This window comes from Cervus canadensis, chromosome 30, assembly GCF_019320065.1.
Source record: "Cervus canadensis isolate Bull #8, Minnesota chromosome 30, ASM1932006v1, whole genome shotgun sequence".
Lineage (NCBI taxonomy): Eukaryota > Metazoa > Chordata > Mammalia > Artiodactyla > Cervidae > Cervus > Cervus canadensis.
In genome coordinates this window covers 16273684-16290787 of record NC_057415.1, presented here as the reverse complement: position 1 = coordinate 16290787, position 17104 = coordinate 16273684, and the positions used below count along the sequence as shown (strand labels likewise).

The following is a 17104-nucleotide window of genomic DNA, read 5'->3' as shown; positions in this document are numbered from 1 at the left end:
CACTCAGTCGTGTCTGACTCTGCGACCCCATGGACTGCAGCACGCCAGGCCTCCCTGTCCATCACCAACTCCCGGAGTCCACCCAAACCCATGTCCATTGAGTTTGTGATGCCATCCAACCATCTCATCCTCTGTCGTCCCCTTCTGCCCTCAATCTTTCCCAGCATCAGGGTCTTTTCAAATGAGTCAGCTCTTCGCATCAGGTTGCCAAAGTATTGGAGTTTCAGCTTCAACAGCAGTCCTACCAATGAACACCCAGGACTGAAAATAACTATTAAAAAAAAAAAAGGCAAAACAAACCCTAAGTCTTAACGTTTCTCCCTAAGGCGGCAGTTTAGAGGAAGACAGGGTTTTAAAAAACTCTCCCAAACCCAGACAAGAGTCAGAGGGTGGTGCCTTTGACGACGAACTTGAGCCGAACCCGCTCTTACGTGCGGGCAGCTTTGGGGCCCCGGGCGCGGGGCGTGTGGGGTTCCCTCCGCGGTCCTTCCTGTTTCGGCCGCGCCTCCTCCCGCGCTGGCTGGGGGCGGGGACTGAACTGGGGCGGCGCGGGCCCCAGGGTGGCCCAGACGGGCGGCCGCGGGACATGACGGCCGGCGGCCAGGCCGAGGGCGCGGACGCGGGCCCCGCTTCCGCGCGGCTGCCTTCCCGGGTGGCCAAGCTACTGTCGGCCCTCTTCTACGGGACCTGCTCCTTCCTCCTCGTGCTGGTCAACAAGGCGCTGCTGACCACCTACGGGTGAGGCGGGAGCCTGGGGCTGGGAGGAGTCCGCGGGGGCGCCCGGCTGCTCCGCGGGACTCCGGGACCTTCCAGCTCCGGCGCCGCGCGGAGCGGGTGCTGGCCGGACTCCGGAGGTCCCGAAGCCGGGGAGAGCCGCGGGGCTGCCTGCCCTCGTGCACTTCGGTCGCACTCGGGTCAGCGGGTGGCGGGGGACGGCGAGCGGGAAGTCTCGCTAACTCCGGAGCAATTTGGGCGGCCAGTGCACTGCGCACGGGCCACGTATTCAGGGTCCGGACCTTCGCACTGTTTGGAAACCAAACCACAAGCGAGCAAGTCAGCGCGGGCGCACCTTACCGCGGCTTACTGCTCCAGGACAGGAAGCGCACCTGTGCTTTCAGGAGCACCAGTGAGCTGAAACTAGCGATCCGAATGTGTCCTTCAAATGTAAGCCATTTCTACAAGTCTAGCTATTCAACCATCAGCAGAGTCCTGAGTGGATGAGTTTATTCGCATTGTTTGATCGTTCATTCTCAAATGACCAGCATGTTCATGGGAAAATGGAGAAAAAATTTCATATTCTCTACTTTTTTTTTTTAATGAGTATGTAGTAAACCAGCAAATTTGTGTATCCTTGAACCTATTTGTAAAGATAGAAAATCCTGTTTAATTCTGCTTTGGTTGTATAGGCATCGAAAGCGCTGTGAATTTAGACCCAGCTCCACCAGATAATTACATCTCTGTAAATTATCTCCCAGACCTCGGCATGAGTTGTCATAAGTGAGGCCTCCTTGTAAACTGTACTGTGCTACAAGAATGTAAAATCAGAATTTTATAAAGAGTCCAAAGGGCTTCCCTGGTAGCTCAGTAGTAAAGAATCATCCTGCTTGGGCAGGAGACAGAGGTTCCCTCCTGGGTGGGGAAGATCCCCTGGAGAAGGAAATGGCAACCCACTCCAGTATTCTTGCCTGGGAAATCGGATGGACAGAGGAGCCGGACAGGTTACAGTCCATGGGGTCATGAAAAGAGTGAACACTACTTAAACAACAACAAAGAAACCTCAGAGTGTCTTCAGCCTCCTTATTTTAAAACTAGCAGAAGCTGAAACCTAGGTGAGCTTGGCTGGTTCCACCTCTAACGGATATTTACCGGGCATCTACTAGGTGCCAATGCCTGGTACCAGGGAAGCAGCTGTGAAAAACACAAGGCAGCCTGCAGTGGAGCCCCCCATCATATCAGTGGTAGAGAGGAAAGTGAACAGGTGGGCTCATGAATAAGCAAGGTGATTTCAGGTTTGCTGTGAGCGTTCCTGGGGTGGAGTGGTTGGTGGAGAGCATTCCACACAGAAGAAAATGGGCTGAAGTGGGCATGAGCTTGGCCTACTGGAGGAATAGAGAGGAGGTGATCTCGCTAGAACTGAATGAGCAAGTGGTAGGAGAGACAGTGTTGGGATCGGTGGGATCGGATCCTTCATTCATTCAATAACATTCAATAAACACCTATCATAAAAAGAGAATGCTGTTAATAGGCATTTGGGGAGTGGTTGACAGATATATCAGTTGAAGTTTGATGGTAAATCTCTGCTTTCTGTTCTTGACTGAGCAGTGTGTTCACTGACCAGAACAGTCAATGAGTCCAAAAACATGCGTCTTCTTGTTGGAAGCAGGGACTGGTAAACACTGGTTAAGTGCTTGGAAGATGCAGGACAGTGTTTGACTGGAAAGAATTATATGAGGCATCTCCTGCTGTAACCTTTCCATCTTTAAAATTTTGAGTTCCATGATTGAAGGAGGAAATTGTTTTTGTCTCAGCAAGGCAAAGCTCCTTATAACCTTATGTTTCACATTTCCGTAATGTGATACACTGTTGGAGAGCCCTGTTCAAAAAACATTGTTTAGTCTCTCATCTCAGGATGCTTTCAGAGCATGTTTTGAGGCGAAGAGGGTTGGGGTTATTAGGTTATAACAATAAGCCATAGATATCTGATCCAGACATTAACTGTTTGAGGATAGAATGTTGTGTTGTCGGGTAGAAGGAAGAACTTTTTGTAGTTACAACAGGATTATGGGAATGTAGCTCAGGGAATATTTTTTTCTCTTCCAATTTGAGTAGATTGTGTCTGGCTGGAGTCCCAGACTGATGAGTGGTCTTAGTTCTATGTTAGTCTTAGGTCATTGACTTGTTAAATTTACCTGGTTGGGCAGAGAGAGCTTTGCAAGGACTTGGAGTCAGACCCTGTTGGAGTGAGAGGGAAAAGAATCTGGGGGACAAGATGGGCTTTGATGGTTCAGCGCATGTAGCCCGAAGTCCTGAAGGGTGGAGAGAAAGACCAGGGCTCCTCTAAATGAGCCACAGAAGCTCAGGAGGCACTATAAAGAGGAACTCTAGCGCTGAACCTTCAAAGCCCATCTTGTCCCCCAGATTCTTCTCCCTCTCACTCCAACAGGGAGAAGAACAGTAGTGGTTCTTTGGAGTTATATTTGTGAGGCTTATGCAGGCAGTCTCAGTCGGTTTTTTTTGTTACTATTTTAATACTGTTCTCTGCCATGCAAGATTTTACGAATAATGCTTAATACAAAGTGTAAACTTAGTTGTATTTAGTTCAACAAGTATTTGCTTGGTACTTGCTGTTTGTTTACGCTCCAGGGCTTTGAGATCACTTAACATAGTCATTTCCCAACTTGCTTGGTAATATGAATCCCTAGGAGAGATTTTTTTTTTTTAAGAGCTATTGAATCAGAGGCTCCAGTGGTGGGAACTGGAAGTTTATACTAAAAATCAAAAACAACTCCTAATTTTCTCCTGGTGGCTCAGATGGTAAAGCGTCTGTCTACAATGTGGGAGATCTGGGTTCGATCCCTGGGTCGGGAAGATCCCCTGGAGAAAGAAATGGCAACCCACTCCAGTACTATTGCCTGGGAAATCCCATGGATGGAGGAGCCTGGTAGGCTATACAGTCCATGGGGTTGCAAAGAGTCGGATACGACTGAGTGACTGAACTGAACTGAATTTTCTCATACTCTGATGAAAACTGGCTCTCTCCTAAAGACACTGCTCCATTCGGCTCCTGGGAAGGAGCTGGATCCTGGTCATGCCCCACCTGTTGCCAGGAGGTGGGGTTGAGTCCTTGTAGCTCCCCACTGCTCTGCTCTGCGGAGAGTCCAGGCTTAGCACTCCCTTCTGTCCTCTCTCTGTGCCTCCTGAGCGTCTGTGGCTCCTTTAGTGGAGTCCTGGTCTTTCTGTCCACCCAGACTCTTAAGCCCTCAAGACTTCATGCTACGTGTGCTGAACCATCAAAGCCCATCTTGTCCCACATCCGGTGTCACTCCCAGGGCCATGTGCTCAGGGTGACCCTGCCCGCCACTCCAGTCTTGGTGCAGGATATCCATGCTTAGTGCTGCAGCCCAGGTATTTCTGCCACCTCCACCCTCCAGGCTTCCCTTCTCTCCTGGTCCAGCCGGTGGGCCCCTCCCTGGAAGCCCCTAAGACTCCTTCCCAGCTCTTGCCTTGGCTGGTACTTAATCTCACACAGCCTACCTTTTGCAACTTTCCTTCAGCATTGAGCAGCTCTGACTGTCTGGGGAGAAAAATCACTTTGGGTATGGCTGGGTTGACTTTAATTTGATGATCACAAACCTCAAAACCAGCTCTTCTACCACCCTCTAGTTTCTTCTGGAGCCTTGCTTTCCTTGTCTCAGAAATGTCTCCTTCCTGCTTTCTCTTCTACCCTGAAACCTTCCACACTTCCATCCTCCACTCTTCTCTGATACTTCATTGAGGGAAATAGAAACTGTCAGATGAGGTCCCCTTTCTGCTGTGATGGAGGGAGTGCTTTATTCCTATGGAGGGCCCAGCTCCCCATTTCTGGATGTCCCTCCTTCCTGCTCCTTTCATTATCCTCCTCATTGCCACATCAGCCACCTCTCTCTGTCAGCTTAAAGCATGTTTAGGTTTCTCAAGCAAAAATAACCCTCCCTTGACCCACGTGGGTGCTCGTTTCTCTGATCCTTTCAGAGTCAGACTTTAAAAGGTTGTGTACACATACTATCTTCACTTCCTTGCATTCACTCCAAAAATAATTCAGTTAAAAAATTGGGTGTTGTTTAAATATACAAATGTACAAAGAAGATGATAATAATAATTGTTCATATTCCCACTATCTAGAATCAATATTTTGAATTTTTTAAAAGAAAAGTCATCCTGTGTGATCATTATAAAGAATTCAAACAAGAGAAAAATATTAGAGTAAAATTTTAAAAATTACTATAGTTGACATTAGGCAATAACTTCAGACATCTTTTAGATAGATGGATGGATTGGAGAAAGACAGGTTGAATTACTTTTTGTATAAAGTATATTTATAGATATAGCTACTTATTTGCTCATTTCTTTATAAATTATTTTCTTTAATTCAAAAAGGAGTGGGAAATGAGTGGGCGCTTTCATTTAATTATTCAATTGTTTGAGGATCACCAAAGTCCCTCTGAGCTTTCCTGGTGGTTCAAATGGTAGAGAATCTGCCTGCAGTGCAGGAGACTTAGGATCGATCCCTGGGTCAGGAAGATCCCCTGGAGAATGGAATAGCTACCCATTCCAGTATTCTTGCCTGGAGAATCCCATGGAGAGAGGAGTCTGGCAGACTATAGTCCATGGGTTCGCAAAGAATTTGACATGACTGAGCAATTAACACTTAAGTCCCTCTACCACTTTTTATTATGTAAAGTTTCAAGCACACAGGAAAGTGAAAAGCAAAGTACACTGAACATCTGTACATACACCACTGAAATTAAGTAATTAGCATTTTGCTATATTTGAGTGCTGAAGAATTGATGCTATTGAATTGTAGTGCTGGAGGAAACTCTTGAGAGTCCCTTGGACTGCAAGGACATCAAAACAGTCAATCCTAAAGAAAATCAACCCTGAATATTCCCTGGAAGGACTCTTGCTGAAGCTGAAGCTCCAATACTTTGGCCACATGATGTGACGAGATGACTCATTGGAAAAGACCCTGATGCTGGGAAGGATAGAAGGCAAAAGGAGAAGAGGGCGGCAGAGGATGAGATGGTTAGAGAGCATCACCGACTCAGTGGACATGAATTTGAACAAACTGTGATAAATTTTGGAGGAAGAGAAGCCTGGTGTGTTACAATCCATGGGGTCGCATGAACCACTGAATACATCATTCATACATCATTTCACTGCACTCTCAGATATTTCAACGTGCATGTGTGTGCATGTTCAGTCGTGTCTGACTCTTTGTGACCCCATGGACTGTAGCCTGCCAGGCTCCTCTGTCCATGGGATCTACAGGCAAGAATGCTGGAGTGGGTTGCCATTTCCTTCTCCAGAGGATCTTCCTGACCCAGGGATGGAAACCGCATCTCCTGTGTCTCCTGCTTTGGTAGGTGGATTCTTTACCACTGCACCACCTGGGATGCCCTATTTCAACATACCTCTCCTGAAATATGGATATTCTCTGACATTAGTATCATTTTTGCTCTTAGCAAACTTAACAGTAATCTCCTAAAATAATCTAATACCAAATCTATAGTCATCCCAATTGTCTCCAAGATGTTTTTATGATTGTTTTAAACATTTGTATCAAGATCTAATTGAACTTCATGCAATGTATACAGATATGTCTTTTTAGTTTCTTTTAATCTAGAAAAGTTCCCCATGCACCTCTTCCCCCTGATTATTGTTGTTGTTTAGTCGCTAAGTTGTGTTCAACTCTTTGTGACCCCAGAGACTTCGGCCTGCCAGGCTCCTCTGTCCATGGATTTCCCAGGCAAGAGTACTGGAGTGGGTTGCCATTTCCTTCTCCACTTCCCCTTCATATTGACTTTGAAATGCCTGACCCAGGTGTGTTGTAAAGTGTCCCCTATTATGGATTGTTTGATTTATTTTTTGAAGTCTCACTTAACTTACTTTCTATTTTTTTAACTGAAAGTTAGATCTAAAGGCTTGATTACATTCAGATTAAGCATTTTTTGGCTTTATACTAATAGTGGACCCTGTAAATTTCAGCTGGCATCATATGAGGGGTTGTAATACCATTAGTCATTCTGGCTGTGTTTGAAGGCTTAAGGTGAGGGCTGCAAGTTGCATGTATGTATGAAATTTAGTTTTTACTGAATTGAATGGAGAGAAGAGAAATTAGAGTTGAATGAAAAGAATTGTTGACTTTCAAATCTATTTCTTCAGTTTCTGACTGTATGTATGGCTTCTCTGCTGTGAAGCATGACACCTCTGTACTTCTTCCTATCTCCCCTCCCCTCCATGTCTTCTTTTACAGTGTAGCATCCTGTTGTGTAAGTATAATCCCACAGTTGTTTGAATCTGGTCTATGTTAAATGAATACAGTAGTCAGCAGCCTTTTATCGCAGTGTCTCCATTCCAGAACTCGGTATTTTGATTTGACTCCTAAGTGGTGGATTCCATTGCAGGGTCGTGTTTTTATGGAGAGTTCATAACTGCTGTATTAATCGTGTTGAATATTCTTAACAACTTTTTCTGCAACAAATGTGCTTTTAGATCTGGAGAGTTTGCTTCTTTTCCTCATGTCAAGGAAACAAATTTGCCTGTTTTATCTTTGAATTATTTTCTCTCTTTATTGAGAGAAAACAGCACAGAGATGAGCCCTTTCTGGTGGTACCTATCTTCTAAATCTGTTTATCTTTGAGAATGTGTCTTTTTCCTGTTCATTCACTGTGATCACCTCCTCTTGGTAGTTCATTTTTCAGCAGCAGTCATTTACTTCTGTATTGTTTCTAAATTACTCATACGGCAGTTTTGTTGTTTTCTTCCTCAGCTGGTTTCCTTAGATCTGTGGTTCCCTTTTCATCTCACTAGTTTCCTTTGTTATCTCAATTTTGAGCTGTTGGTTTTGTTGACTATCTTCTTATTAAGGTGTTCCGTAGCTGGAAATAGTTAAAAGGGTGCCTTCTCTCCTTGTGTTACATTCTCTTCTAGGCTGAGCTCTTTGTCTTCCTTCCGTAAGCCTTTTGTCGTTGTTTTACTGTTTGTTTATGTTGTAGTCTTATTATTTTGCTTGATGTTGCAGGTTGTATTCCTAGGCAAGGAGACTCTCAGGTGTGAGGATACTGGGCAGTGCTCTTGGGACCCACTCCTGTGGGAGAGTGAGGGAAGCAGGATTAGGTAGGTAGAGAGAGAAGCTAGGCTGTGCTTCATCCCAACAGAGCCTTATCCCAGGGTCTCTGGAGCTGGAAGGGCTCAACAGAGTTGTCTTGAACTGGGTCGAGGGCCCTTGGCCTTTATACCTCTGCACAGACATGCAGGCTCAGAACACAGGCTGGGCTGTTGGCAAGGCAACCTTCTCCTGCTGAGGATGCTCTTGGGAAACTGGGGGATGAGGGCTTCAGTCCAGAAGCAGATGTCTGGGTGACACATCCGGCATCCATTAGAGTACATTTGATTTTCATGGTGGTGCTGTCCAGTCATTCTGTTTTCTCTGACAAGGTAGGTTAGTTCCTTATTCTCTTCTCACCCTATCTGAGAGTACATTTGATTTTCATGGTGGTGCTGTCCAGTCATTCTGTTTTCTCTGACAAGGTAGGTTAGTTCCTTATTCTCTTCTCACCCTATCTGAGATAGGTGTTTCCCTGTAATATGCAGTTTAGGGGATGAGGTGGTGGTGTTGGTGGTGGTGGTTTTTTTGAGTGATAGTCCCTCTTTTTAGGAGCTGGACAGAATGACTGGGAGCCAGTGAAGGGCTGGACAGTGAGTGAGCCTGATGAGGTGATGTGCTGCCTTGTTAAGTATGGTTTAGGTAGGGAGTAAGATTCTGTATCCAGTTGCCTGGTGCCATTTGTTAAAAGACCTGCTGTCTTTTCCCTACTGCTCTGTATGGCCATCTTTGTCATGAATCATGTTTCCATGTGGGTGTGTATCTGTCCTAATCTCTGTTCTCTTTCATTGTCTGGTTAGAATATCATTGTGCAAATACCACACTCTCTCATTTGTTGTGAATTTAAAATCAATCCTGGGGAATTCCCTGGTGGTCCAGTGGTTAGGGCTCCGTGATTCCACTGCAGAGTATGGGTTCAATCCCTGGTCTGGGAACTAGGATTCCAGCATGTTGCAGGCAAAAAAAAAGAAAGAGAGAATACTGGCATCCAGCAGAATCAGTCCTCCAACATTTTTTTCTTCACGATTATCTTAGATCATGTTTGCTTTTGCCTTGAAGTTCAGTTTTAGCGTCAGTACAAAATACCTATTCTTGTTTGTAAAGAAAGATTTGATTTTATAGATCAGTTTGTGGATAATTGTTCACTACAATGTTGATTCTAATCCATGAACTTTATTTAGGACTTCTTTCATTTTTTAAATACAGATTTATAGTTTTCTATGTAGAGGTAGTTCTTGGAAATATTTTATTAGATTTGTGCCTGGGTATATTATCTTGAAGAAAGGAAACCAGTGTAATGAATCTCCATGTAGCCATCATCCAGTTTCAACAAGCTTGTGACATTTATATCTCTCCTCTTCTCAATTCCAACATCTCCCCCCAGATTATTATGAATTTCTAAAGGAGAAGAAGGACTAGTTTGTTTAAAAAAAAAAAAAAACCACGGCAATATCATTTCATGCTTAAAAAGGTATAAATAATTTTTTATTACCATAAAATACCCAGTTAGTATTATTTGATGTCTTTGGGTGCTATTGCAAGTGAATACCTTTAAAATTATTATGTTCTTTGTGTCTTTATGATATATAGACCTAGAAGTGATTTTTTTCACATGTTCATCTTTTATCCAGTAACTTTGCTAAAGTTATTTATTAATTCTAGTCATTTATCCCCCCAATTACTTTGGCTTTCTACATATACAACTGTGTTGTTTGTTAATATGACAGTCTGTCTCAAGGGGCAATAGAAGTTTGCCCAGTTTAGCAATGATCAGTTTAAAAAATGGAAAAGAAATGAACAATGAACAAATTTGATGTTTTCACTAAGACAGAAAAAATAGTCTAAGACCTTTTAATAACCTTTTAATAAGTTTAATAAGCTTTTAATAACATAACATTTTAATAACCCCTGTCATTCTGTGTTATATATTGTTTTCAAAATTTTTTCATCAGTTGCTAAAATTATTTGTTATTCTGTATTCTTTGTAGTTTCCCATCACCAATTGTTCTTGGAGTTGGACAGGTAAGTGAAAAAAGATAAATTAACCTCTTAATTATTTGTTAGTACATATGATGAAATTGTAAGTGCTTTTGTTTAAGACTGTGGTTTACGAATTTGTTCAGTTGGCAGAGGACTATAGTACTTTGGGTGAGACAGTGTGAAGTATTGATACATTTTATTTCATTTTACAATTTAGGAACAGTTGTATTTGTAGGAGAAACTTCCTTAATAGAATTTAATTACTCTAAAGTAAGGGGGCAGCAGACTGGAAGCCTCCAAGGTCTGCTGGGTCACAGATGAGTGTGCACAGTTGAAGTCACTGTGCTTGTTTAAGAAAAGGATTGGGGAGATGAGGTGAGGCTCACTAGGAATCAGGGAAATTTTATTTTCACAGCAAACCTCCCAATTTGTAAATGGTGGCAACAGATTCATATTTTTCCATAAACCTCTCGATGGGCCAAACGAAACAAGTTTAGAGTTTCCTTCCTAAACTTCGTGATGTTTGTTCTCAAGTGTAAGGGTAAGCTTGGATAAACTTTCAAACTTACCCACACTTGGCTGTTTCTGAAATTTTCCATTAATATTATTTTGTGACTTTCTTACTTTTTTATCATATGCTAGTGATTTCTAGTAGACAAATGTTAACAGGTGCTGAAGATTGTTTTTCTTTAGTTTACAAGGAGAAAAAATTATAAAAATTATATCTGTTAACTAAATTTTAAATTGTGAATCTGGAATTTATACAAATAAACATTATTCTAGTTAAATGTTTTGCTAATAAGATACTCTTTGCACATCATTTTAGGGTGAAAAAATAACAAGGAAACAGTGTTTCCTTAAGGTAATAAAAAATATATCTTTATGGTTCAGTGTGAAAATATGTTTAAAGAAGTACTTTAAAAGATCAATAGTATGTGGTAATACTCCCTATGAAATGCCCAAGGCAAATACATTCACTGTCTTGTACTCAATTAAGGAAAAAACCTTTCTGATTTGCAGTTTGTAAGGGAAGAAGTCAGTAGACCAAATTTTAAAAACTTGAATTGCAGAATAATTTACATACTGTTGGTATATTTCTGTTAAGAATTATAAAGTAAGTCATAAATACAAACTACAATTATTATTCAGAGTGGGCTTGAGTTATATAAATCTATCATAAGTATCTGTACACTCAGGCTTGAGGTTTAGGACAATAATCATGTTGAAGGAGTCCTTATGTTTTTGCATCCTAATATGGAGAAAAGTGAATAAGTTCTAAAATTTGCATAGAAAGATGATATTAAAAGTTTTTATTTCAAAATAATAATCTGGAGTATTTCTGATATACCTGGTGTAAACCAGCTGAATAGCATTTGAATGAGGTATATTTTGTAACACTGGCTAGGTGGAGAGAAAATGTCTTCTGTGTTATAGAAATTGTGTACTTTACAAAATATGTTTATGTGTGGAATTTGCCTCCCTTCCCCACCTCCTTTCACCCCAGCACTTACTTTGTGGGAGAAGGTGACCATATGCTCAGAACATGGGAGGTATCGTTCAGGATCAATGAGCAGCCTCACTGACTGGTCACGCTGGTCTGTTTGGGGCACACCATTGATTCTTCCCTGTTCTTCCTTAAGCCACTTGAGATCACGTGTATATGTGTGAGTCTATTTGATATTATACTTTTTGCCTATAGTTCTAATGCAATCTATGCAGTGACAAAAAAAGTTAATATTTTAAGGAATAATGATTTTTTTGGAACCTAGAAAATAGATTTTTCAGATACATATGTTTTTGGTGAATCTCTTTTCTTCTGATGATGTATTTGTATCTCAAATAGTCTTTCTAGATATTTTGCTGAAGTTTTTCTCTTCCCTTTTCTTTAGATGGCAGTTACCATAATGATACTATATGTGTCCAAGCTAAATAAAATAATTCACTTTCCTGATTTTGACAAGAAAATTCCTACAAAGGTATGTGATGGAAAGTACATGTAATTATGTTGGAAGATGTGAAAATGCTATAAAATTACAAACTGATCTTAGAATACAGGTCCATTTCCATATACCCTGTGCTTCCTGCTGGTTAGAAACTTTTTAATAAAGATTTCATATCATTCAGTGGTCCACTAATGTAACATGATAGTAACAGTGTGTGCTTAGCGACAGATATTAAATAAATACTATGTGTCTTCTGAAATAGCAAAACTAACAGAAATTGTCAAGGTTGTTTGGTAAAGGACCAGATGGCAAATAATTAGACTCTGTGGGCCAGACTATCTCTCTTGCAGCTATTCAGCTCTGTACTTTGAAAGCAGCTGTAGATGATATGTGATATGTGTATAAATGAATCGATGTAGTTGTGTTCTAATAAAACTTTATTTGCATAAATAGAAGATGAATTAGATTTATCTCTTGGGCCCTCCCAGTTTGCTGATCCCTGCTTTAAATTTTCATTTTTAGCTTGGGTAGCTAAAACCTGTGAGTGGAATAAATAGTAAATACAATTTGATATACATAGTTCCCCCCCCCGCCCCGCCCCATGGTAGAACTACAAACACAAGACCTGCCATTTCTTCCTGGGTATGTGGAATGGAACTAATTTTATTGAACAGTTGCTAGGTGCCAGGCATGAGGCCAGACATTTAATTCCTAGAACAATCCCCTGTGACCGGTGGTATTAAATGGATCATGGTGACATTTTTGGATTTAGGGAGGTTAAATCAGATTGCAGTTCCTTGAAAGTAAAGAGCTCACATGGTTTGTTCACTCCATGTCTCTAAGGCCTGGAAAAACATTGGCATCTAGCTCTGGATTATTCATCAGGCTGACTAAACATGCTTACAGCATCAATAATCAGGGACATCCACACAGAGAAAAACAAACCACTGAAGTGTAGGGAATGTATTAACCCAGTCATCATAAGAAAAATCAGAATATTGTTGGGCTTGCCTACACTTAGTTTATGATATAGTTTTAAATACTTTAAACAATTGTGAAATATCTAGACATAGGAAAAAAAGGCATCATCCATGAATGTGTAGTTGAACGAATAATTACCCTTGTAGTCATTACCTAGGTCATGAGATGGGGTCACAGAATCCTTACCTACTATTCTGACTTTTGTCGTAATGATTTTCTTGAGTTCTTTTTTAGTTTTCTAAGCTTGTATGTATGCTTGAATTTAGTTTTGCCTGTTTTTGGAGGTTATATAAAGGGAAATAACCTATATATTTTTTTGTATCTTGCTTTCACTTTATTATGATGGTAAGATTCATCTACATTGTTGTGTGTAGCTGTATTCTTTTATTTTCATTGTATAAATATAATTTATCTGTTTTACTGTTTATGGTAATTGGAGTTGTTTCTGGTTTGGGCACTAGAAAAATAAAAAGTACTGTTCTGAATGTACTGAGAGTTGGATCTTGATGCAGATGTATTAGTCAGATAAGGCTCCCATCACAAAATACCATAGACTAGGTGGCTTAAAAAAAAGGAATTTATTTTCTCACACTTCTGGAGGCAGGAAGTCCAAGATGAAGGTGCTGATAGGGTTGGTTTCTGGTAAGAGTTCTCTCCTTGGCATATAGACAGCTGCCTTCTCACTGTGACCTCATGTGGCCTTTACGCTGTGCCTATGCACTCTACTCTTCTTATAAGGGCACAGGTCCTATTGGATTAGGACCCCACACTTATTAGCTCACTTACCCTTAATTACCTCCTTCCAGGCCCTATCTCTGTCTGCAGTCACCTGGGGTCTAGGGCTTCAAGATGTGACTTTAGAGCAGACACAGTTCAGTCCAAAACAGCACATTGTGCATGTAGTTTCTTTGGGAGGCTTATCACAAAGTGAAATTGCTGACTCCTAGAGTGGTGCTTTTGAACTGTGGTGTTGGAGAAGACTCTTGAGAGTCCCTTGGACTGCAAGGAGATCCAACCAGTCCATCCTGAAGGAGATCAGTCCTGGGTGTTCATTGGAAGGACTGGTGCTGAAGCTGAAACTCCAATACTTTGGCCACCATGTGAAGAGTTGACTCATTGGAAAAGACCCTGATGCTGGGAGGGATTGGGGGCAGGAGGAGAAGGGAACGACAGAGGGTGAGATGGCTGAATGGCATCACCGACTTGATGGGCATGAGTTTGAGTAAACTCCGGGAGTTGGTGATGGACAGGGAGGCCTGGCGTGCTGCGATTCGTGGGGTCGCAAAGAGTCAGACACGACTGAGCGACTGAACTGAACTGAACTGAGAGTGAGCATATTGTCACCTTGAAAAGATAATGGCAAACTGTTCTCCCAAGTGGTTGTACCAATTCACACTCCTGACAAAAGTGTATGAAAGTCCCTATTGCTCCTCCTTCTTGCCAATGCTGGGTGTGTAATGACGTCTTCTTGGCTTTTATTTGCATTTCCCTGGTTATTAATGAGGTTGAGTGCCTTTTCATTTTTTAGTGCCCATATGGATATTCTCTTCTGTGAAGTACTTGTTAAGACTTGTGCCCATTTTTCTGTTGGGTTTATGTCTTTTTCTTACTGAAATGTGTAGGAGTTAAAAAAAAGTATTAAAAATATATTAATGGTAGTCCTCTTGTTAGTTATTGTAGCATTACAAATATATGTTCCCCTTCTGTGGCATGTCTTTTTATTTTCTTTATTATGTATTTATCTTGTATCTCTTTATCATGTATTCCTTATCATAAAAAAGAATCTTAATTTTAAAACAGATATATTTCATCAGTCTTCCTTAATAATTAATCACTATTTTTCTTACTAAGGAAATTCTTCCCCATCCTGAGATTATAAAGATATTTTTCCAGATAAAAAGTATGTTGTTTTTCAGAATTAGGTTTTTAATCTGTTCGGAGTTGATTTTTGTGAATGGTACGAGGTACTGGTCCAATTTCATTTATTTTTTTCCAATTAGGTAGTCAAGTGTCACAGAATCAGCTGAGAAGTTGATCCTTAATGTTGTGCCACTTATATCATGATACTGTTGTTTCTGGGCTTTTTCATTTGTCTGTGTTTCTGCACTATTACCTCACAGTCATAATTACTATTGCTTTATGCAAAGTCCCTTGTGGCTCAGCTGGTAAAGAATCTGCCTGTAATGCGGGAGACCTAGGTTTGATCCCTGGGTTGGGAAGATCCCCTGGAGAAGGGAAAGGCTACCCACTCCAGTATTCTGGCCTGGAGAATTCCAGGGACTATACAGTCCATGGGGTCGCAAAGAGTCGGACACGACTGAGAGACTTTCACTTTCATTATGCAAAGTCTTGCTGTCTGAGAGCAAGTCTTTACCTCCTGAATTCTTCATTCTTCACATTTTTAGATGAATATTAGAAGCACATTGTCAAGTTTCAGGAAAAATAACCAGTTTGGATTTTAATTGGGATTGCATTGAAGCTCTAAAGCAATTTGGCGTGAATTGACATCTTTAAAGTGTTGAATCTTACGATCTATGTACATGGTGTACATAAAAGTGAAAGTATTGGTCACTCAGTTGTGTCCATCTCTTTGTGACCACACAGATTGAAGCCCGCCAGGCTCCTCTGTCCATGGAATTCTCCAGGCAAGAATACTGGACTAGGTTGCCATTCCCTTCTTTAGGGGATCTTCCTGACCCAGGGATCAAACCTAAGTTTCCTGCATTGCAGGCAGATTCTTTACCATCTGAGCCACCAGGAAAGCACATACTCCCTTTTAAATTGCCCTCAGTAAAGTTTTATAATTCTCTCTCTATATATGTGCGTGTGTTAGTTGCTCAGTCGTGTCTGATTCTGCAACCCCATGAACTGTAGCCCTCCAGGCTCCTCTGTCCATGGAATTCTCCAGGCAAGAATACTGGAGTAGGTTGCCATAGAGTTCTGATATTTTTTGTTAGAAGTAGATTTTGTTGTTGTTGTTGTTGCATTTATCATTTAAACAGGGAAATTTCCTGGTGTCCAGTGTTAGGATTCTGCAGTTCCATTGCAGATGGCGTAGGTTTGATCCCTGGTCAGGGAACTAAGATCCCACATGCTGCAAGGCATGGGCAAAAAAAGATTATTTGGAAAGTTAGAGGTATGTTGACTTAAAATTGTTCACAAACCTTAAATTTCTGAATTGTAGTTTATTCGGCGGAAATTTTTAGGACTTCAAGCCTGGGAGGCAGCATCTCAAGTAATCGTGAGAGAACCGCTCTGAGGAGTTGAGGCAGGGAGCTAGGACATATAGGAGTTCTGCAACAAAGTGAAGATAGTCTGAACTTCAAACAAGTACTGTTAATTAAAGAAAACCAAATATGTTAACTTAAGGTATATAGCACTTTTCTGTGTACAAGAAGATGCAATATCTGGGCTTGGAAATCATCCCTTTGATATGCACCTCAGCTATCTGGGCCAGTATCCTCTTTTCATATCCTAAATTTCCTTAAGTCTCATGTGGGAGCAACTGCAGTCTGATGGCTTCCACATGGCAGGTTTTCTTTCCTTCCTGAATTCCCTTAGGCCTCCAGCTCACCATAGACTGTGGCTGCAGAGGTGATGGCTACAATAGCTGATGACCTTTGTTTAGTAATATAGCATGAAATAGTCCATTTCTCAGGTACACATGTTCATCTTTCTTTTGTATATTGTTTTTGTATCTACAACATTCTTTCATTTTTTTTACTTGCTTTCCTGTACAGCATAGGACCTACAATTCAGTGTTAGAAATGTAAATACTGGGCATTTTTGTCTGATCTCAAAGGGAAAGCTTTTAATATTTCGCCATTAAGTATGTTGATTGCTGGAGGTTTATTTGAGATGCCTTTTATCTATGTTCTAGTTACCTTTTGCTGTTAGGACATAGACCCTACCTCTGGATGGAAAGAGAAAGTGGCTCAGTTGTGTTTGACTCTTCAAGGCTTCATGGACTATACAGTCCATGGAATTCTCCAGGCCAGAATACTGCAGTGAGTAGCCTTTCAGTTCTGCAGAGGATCTTCCCGACCCAGGGATCGAACCCAAGTCTCCCACATTGCAGGCAGTTTCTTTAGCAGCTGAGCCACAAGGGAAGCCCACCTCTGGGTGGAAGGGAGTATCAAAATCACATTTTAAGAGTGTGTGAGAATGGAGATACTGTTACAGCCATTATCTCTGATTATGGATTTGTCTGTTTCTCTTGGGGCTTGTTAGGTTTTTTTGTTTTGTTTCCTGTATTTTGAGACTGTATGATTAGGTACCTAGGTGTTTTTTTTTTTTTTTGGCCCGCTACATAGCATGTGGGAATCTTAGTTCCCTG

At 41.4% G+C, this 17104-nt stretch overlaps 1 protein-coding gene across 4 annotated transcripts in view; it reads left to right on the top strand.

The window, feature by feature from the left end:
- Positions 1-443: 443 nt before the first annotated feature.
- Positions 444-17104, top strand: part of SLC35D2 (solute carrier family 35 member D2) — a 53100-nt gene continuing 36439 nt past the window's right edge. Inside the window, exons 1-3 of one of the 4 annotated variants that reach the window (XM_043453430.1) lie at positions 444-738; positions 9853-9886; positions 11734-11820. In XM_043453430.1, coding sequence (XP_043309365.1) covers positions 587-738; positions 9853-9886; positions 11734-11820 — 273 coding nt within the window. In that variant the 5' untranslated portion in view covers positions 444-586. Of the gene's footprint in view, positions 739-766; positions 1165-9852; positions 9887-11733; positions 11821-17104 lie in introns of those variants that run through there. The other 3 variants (XM_043453429.1, XM_043453428.1, XM_043453432.1) reach the window with 3 other exon arrangements.